This window comes from Halichoerus grypus, chromosome 5 (genome assembly GCF_964656455.1).
Source record: "Halichoerus grypus chromosome 5, mHalGry1.hap1.1, whole genome shotgun sequence".
Classification (NCBI taxonomy): Eukaryota; Metazoa; Chordata; class Mammalia; order Carnivora; family Phocidae; genus Halichoerus; species Halichoerus grypus.
Window position 1 is genome coordinate 71,352,366 of NC_135716.1, and position 5,479 is coordinate 71,357,844.

Consider the following 5,479-nt stretch of genomic DNA (forward strand, 5'->3'; position numbering starts at 1 on the left):
GGGAGCCCAACGTGGGACTCGATCCCGGGACTCCAGGATCATGACCTGAGCCTAAGGCAGTCGCTTAACCAACAGAGCCACCCAGGCGCCCCCGAACATTTCTTTTTATAAGGTGCTACTCCACCCTACTTCCTTCTATGCTCAGAAGCTCAGAGCTGTCTAAAAATTCCAGGCTGCTGGGAACAAGACCTCTGCTTGTACTCAACTACATTCATGCTTTCACTCTCAAGCCTACTGATGTTCTGAATATTTGTAGTATTTATAGTCGCTACTTTTTAATATAGATTCTGATAGAAAACTAAAAATCATACTTTTACCGTTCCCAATCCTACGATTAAAAATGATAAAAGCTGTTAACATTAGAAGAAACAAGCCGAAATTTCCCACAAAGACAAAAATGAAGGACAAAGAGGGAAAGATGTTACATGAGGAAATGACATGGGACACTTTATAATTAACAATGTTCTAAAAGGTACGTTGAAAGGTACACTATGTAGATAAGGGAAATACGAACCAAAAAGCAAATACGAAGGCATAAAAGGACACATATTCATTTTAAACACTCTTCTATTCCCAATCTTAAGGCAAGAAGTCACTGTCTTAGATATGATTATGTTGCTATCTACACTAACAAATTTTTGTGTGCTATGTGGGCACACACATACATTGTTACACATATGCGCTGGGGCTCCTTTTATAAATCATTGCCTTGGTGTTAAAAGACACTTTAACTTAAAATTGTACAGAGGATGACAGAAAGTATTTCTTAGCTTTTATGACAATGTTGGACACATATATATTAATTTGTATCACTGATCAGGGATAAAAACTCTTTAAGGGGAAAATAATGATGTACTTTACCAACAACACAGGTTGTGACAAGGTTTTCAGAAATCCACTGTGGCAAAAAGTTAAGAAAAATTTGCACCTTTATTTGGGTGGAATAAAAACAGAAATAGTAACGGGAAATTGAGATAACATTGTTACAATTCAGTTCTTCTCTGTCGATCAAAAAGATGAACCATAAGAAATTAAACCACAGGTAATGTTATTCATGCTTTAAAATAATCCATTAAGTCACTCAAATAAAACTGCTAATCAAGGAAATTTTGAAAAGGATTTTCAATGACTTTCAGTGAAAACGTTCTTTATTGGTAAAGCAGACACTTAAAACTTTTTGATTACATAGGTCATGCAAAACAATTGACCTCACACATGGTTGTCTACCTGCTCATTGTAACATAATCTTTTTGGGATGATTATAAATTTTATAAGTTACAGTGACTGCAATAGTAATAAGAATTCAGGAAGACGACGCTAACGAAGCAAAACACTATGTAGTACATGTGAAAGTATTGTTCTGAATGTTTAATTCTCCCTCCTAATATAAATCTCTACACTTTGGAAGACTATCATATACAAAAATGGCAGTAGCTTTTGCATGTGCATCTACAGGCACTCCATCTAAACGATAAAAAGAAACTACAGGAATAACATTTCAAATACTTTTATAGGGTTTGGTTAATCCCCTCACCCCATTTTGTTAACCCAAAATAGGGCAGTGCCCTTTTATTTAAAATGTTCATTTGTTTCAAGAGAGTATTTCCTAAGGAAGATGACTTCACTCCTATGAAAATGTAGTTTATCCCCGGTAACATTTTGAACTGCTATTATTTATATATTCTCCAAGTTGTCAACTGGAGGAGAGGCGCATGGCTTCCTGTTATTAGGAATACTCTTCTCACTCTGTGCTGTGACACTGAGAACAAGCTTCTCTGCGGTGGTGAGATCAACACTTCCATCCTGTGGGAGTTCCGATAGCACTGCCAGTAGGAGAACTCTACCACAGGTCAACTCACCTCCCTGAAGTAAGCAGCGCCCCCAGAGAAAGGTGAATTCCAAATCTTCTATTGGCACATTTAAGTCAAGTGGCAGTGAAAAGGCATAGTAGACTTTCCCAGATACCTGGATATGGGGCGCTGCTGGAACAAACACCTAAAAATGAGGGCATAGCTTTGCAACGAGGCAGTGGGTAGAGGTTGGAAGAACTTTTACGAGCATGGCAGAAAGAGGCAGGATTGCCTTGAACACTGCTAGCAGATCTATGGATGTTAACGCTAGTGAGGGCCGAAGGAAGGAAAGAGCAGGGCAGAGCACCTAAATTGCCACGGAGATCATGTAAATTGTCATAAACAGACTGTTAGAAGAAAAAAGAAGATTAAAGGTGCTGCCAATGAGGGCTTGGTAGGAAATGAGGAACATGCCGTTGGAAAGTGAAGGCAAAGAGATTCTGGTTATATAGTGGCAAGAAGCTTTTAGCTGCAACGTGTTTGCAGTTGTGTGGAAAGCAGAAGTTGTAAGGGATAAACTTAAGATATTTGGTTGAAGAGATTTCTAAGCAAAGTGTGCAGGTGCGGCCTGCTTTCTTCTTGCTGGCTATAGTACAATGTGAGTGGAGATAGACGAATTGAGGAAAGAACTGTTAAATATATAGAAAACAGGACTCGATGACTTGGAAATTCTTAGCCTACCCAAACAACAAAGGACATTCCAAGTAAGGGATTCACTGTCAGGGAAGCCAGCTCTAGGGAGAGATGAGGGTGCAGCTACACAACCTTCTGCTAATATCTAAGGAAGGCCTGAGTTGTTTGTCACACCACAGGTTCTTTGAAGAGATGAAGGGTGTGACTCGTAGATCCTCTCAGCCTTCTCAGAAAAAGCCCAAAATAGAGATGGGATTACCTAGGAATGCTTTGTGCAGGGGCCTCTAGAATCCTCTGAAAGAACTGAATCCTCCTAACAGGCACACAAGATGCCTAAGTTTCTGGAAATGTTAAACCAGCAGCCATTGCTACCTTAAATTTGAAAGGACGGAGATGATATGAAATGAAAGATGGCGGGACTTCCCACAATTCCATAGGTAAGCCACAAGCTGAGAAAACTACTCAGCTGCAAACAGGTGCTCTTTCATGAAACAGGAAAGAGGACTCTGAGAGGACATCACAAGCCTAGGAGATAGTGCTGCGGGCCAGAGATTGTTCCCACGATTTGACATCTAATGGAGTGTGCATGGCTTTCTAAATCTTGGCACGGGTGGCTCCTTTTAGCATTCTGTTCTGTTTGTTTGAACAGGAATGTCTATCAACCCTATTCTATGCCTGTCCTACCATTATCTTTGGGAGGAGATAACTGGTTTTCTAGGTCTGCAGGTACATAGATGGAGAGGAACCGTGTCCCAGGAATCATAGAACCCAAACCCACACTCACACTTGATTTAGATGATTTAAATGAGGTTTGGGACTTTAGAGCTGGTGAGATTCAGATAAGGTTTTGCACTTTGATGCTATAATGGGTTGACACTTTTGACCATCTTTGGATGGGGTGACTTTATGTGGGATGGATGTGAATCTTTGGGGCAGGAGTGGACTGAGTAGTCAGAATGGCCTCCAAAATATTCATGTTTTAATCACCACACCTGTAAATTCGTGACCTCAAAAGGAAAAGGATTTTGCCAACGTGATTAAGTTAAGCATTTTGAGATGAGCTTTTTCTGGTAATTATTCTAGGTAAACCAAATGTAACCACAAGGGTCCTTGTAAGAAGAAGGCAGGAGAAATAAAGTTGGTAGTAAAAGATGTAAGGACAGAAGCAGAGATTGGAGGGATGCAGCTAGAGTGAAGGGATGCGAACAGCCTTGGAAGAGGCAAAGAACAGACTCATTCCTGGAGCCTCCTGAGGGAATCTGTGATATATCACTTTGCATGGTAAAAGGGACTTTAAGGATGCAGCTAAGGTTACTATAGACCTGATGATGGGGAGATAATCCTGAATTATCTGGTGGGCCCAATCCAATCACATGAGTTGTTAAAAGCAGAGAACTTCTCCTGGCTGGTGTCAAAGAGATGTGATGACAGAGAAGAATCAGAGATGTAGTATTACTGGCTTTGAAGATGGGAAGAGGGGGCCACAGGCCAAGGGATGCAGGTGGCCCCTAGGAGCTGGAAACACAAGGAAATGATTCTCCCCTTAGGGCCTCTCAGAAGGAATACAGCCTTGTCAATGCTTTATCTTAGCGAGTGAGACCCATGTTGGACATCCAACCTACAGAATCAGAAAATAATAAATTTGTGCTATTTTAAGCCACTAAGTTTGTAGTAATTTGTTACAGCAGCTACAGAAAAACTACCAGGCATGTGACCAAAGATGAAATGTTATCTGGGAGGAAGAAAAAGCCTTTCTATCATTCCTGATATAGCCCACCTCATTCAGGAAATACCTGGCTTTGGCAGAAATGCAAATATTTTTGCTGGTTATTCTTTAGATCCAGTCTGGCTGACAGAATTTACATTTCTGAATTTGTACACTCATTTTGCCCTGGAGTAGAATACATTCTGGGTTGAACACTTAGAACAGTGTTCAGTATATATAGTGGGTCCCTTAGAAAAATGTGTTGAATAAATAAATGAATGTGATCAAGGCAGGCTCTGGAAGGGATTGTAATTACTCTATTTTAAAGTACTGTTTAACGGATCTTCTCAAGAACTGCTGACTTTTCTGTCCTTGTTTCTGGTTTATGATGGTCATAGTTCTGTAAAATACAAGGCCAAACCGTATTTTTTGACACTAGTAATGTAGCTAAATCAGTAAGTAAAAAGGACACATACAATCTTAATAGGAGGAATAATTATATGATCAACGTATTTCAAAATTAGAATACAGATACTTTTCAGTATATATCACAGAAAAAATTCCAATTTGATCAGAGGATTTCCTGATAGCTGTTGATCAATGCACCATCAAGAAACTTTAGTGCAAATTTTACCAAATGCATTTATCAAAATGGGGTTCTGTTCATTTCCTCTGCAAACAAATGTTGTTACATTAACCCAGAGCATGTAACAAATTGGTTTGCCTGAATATTTACAAGCTATCAACATAAACCAGCCCTGCAACTAAAAACTCAAATATATTTATCTCAAAATCTATTCCTGGTCCAAATTCATCTATACTAAGGCTGGAAGACGGAATAAGAATAAAACCGAAATTTATCTGTATAAATAATAAAAATAGTTTGTTTTCTTAATGCTCTACGTATTTTCCTTATTATTATGGCACATTATCTTTCCTACATGCTACTGCATGGATAGGAGCAGTATTATTTTAGTTGCTGGAGTAACACAGTGTTAAGAATATCTGCTTCTTGAAGTGTCAGGCTTTCATCTGTTAGCTCTTTATTTGGAAATGAAGTCACAAGAATAAAGTCAAGAGTCGCAAATTCAGGACGGGACTGTATAATAAAGTCCCGGACATCCAGGATCCTGAAGAAGTAAGATAAAAATAATTTGTGATATAAAAGTTTTATTTTCATGTAAGCTTTTAGCTAAAATTAGACGATAGTAATATAAATCACACAATTATAATCCTTATTTAAATGTGTTGTAATTTTTAAAAATTTACATTATTTCAATGGATGGATTTA

At 38.7% G+C, this 5,479-nt stretch overlaps 1 protein-coding gene across 1 annotated transcript in view; it reads right to left on the minus strand.

The window, feature by feature from the left end:
- Positions 1 to 911: 911 nt before the first annotated feature.
- The window catches only part of UBXN2B (UBX domain protein 2B), a 29,818-nt gene continuing 25,250 nt past the window's right edge, over positions 912 to 5,479 (minus strand). The window contains exon 8 of the mRNA XM_036088305.2: positions 912 to 5,318. Coding sequence (XP_035944198.2) covers positions 5,156 to 5,318 — 163 coding nt within the window. The 3' untranslated portion in view covers positions 912 to 5,155. The remainder of the gene's footprint in view (positions 5,319 to 5,479) is intronic.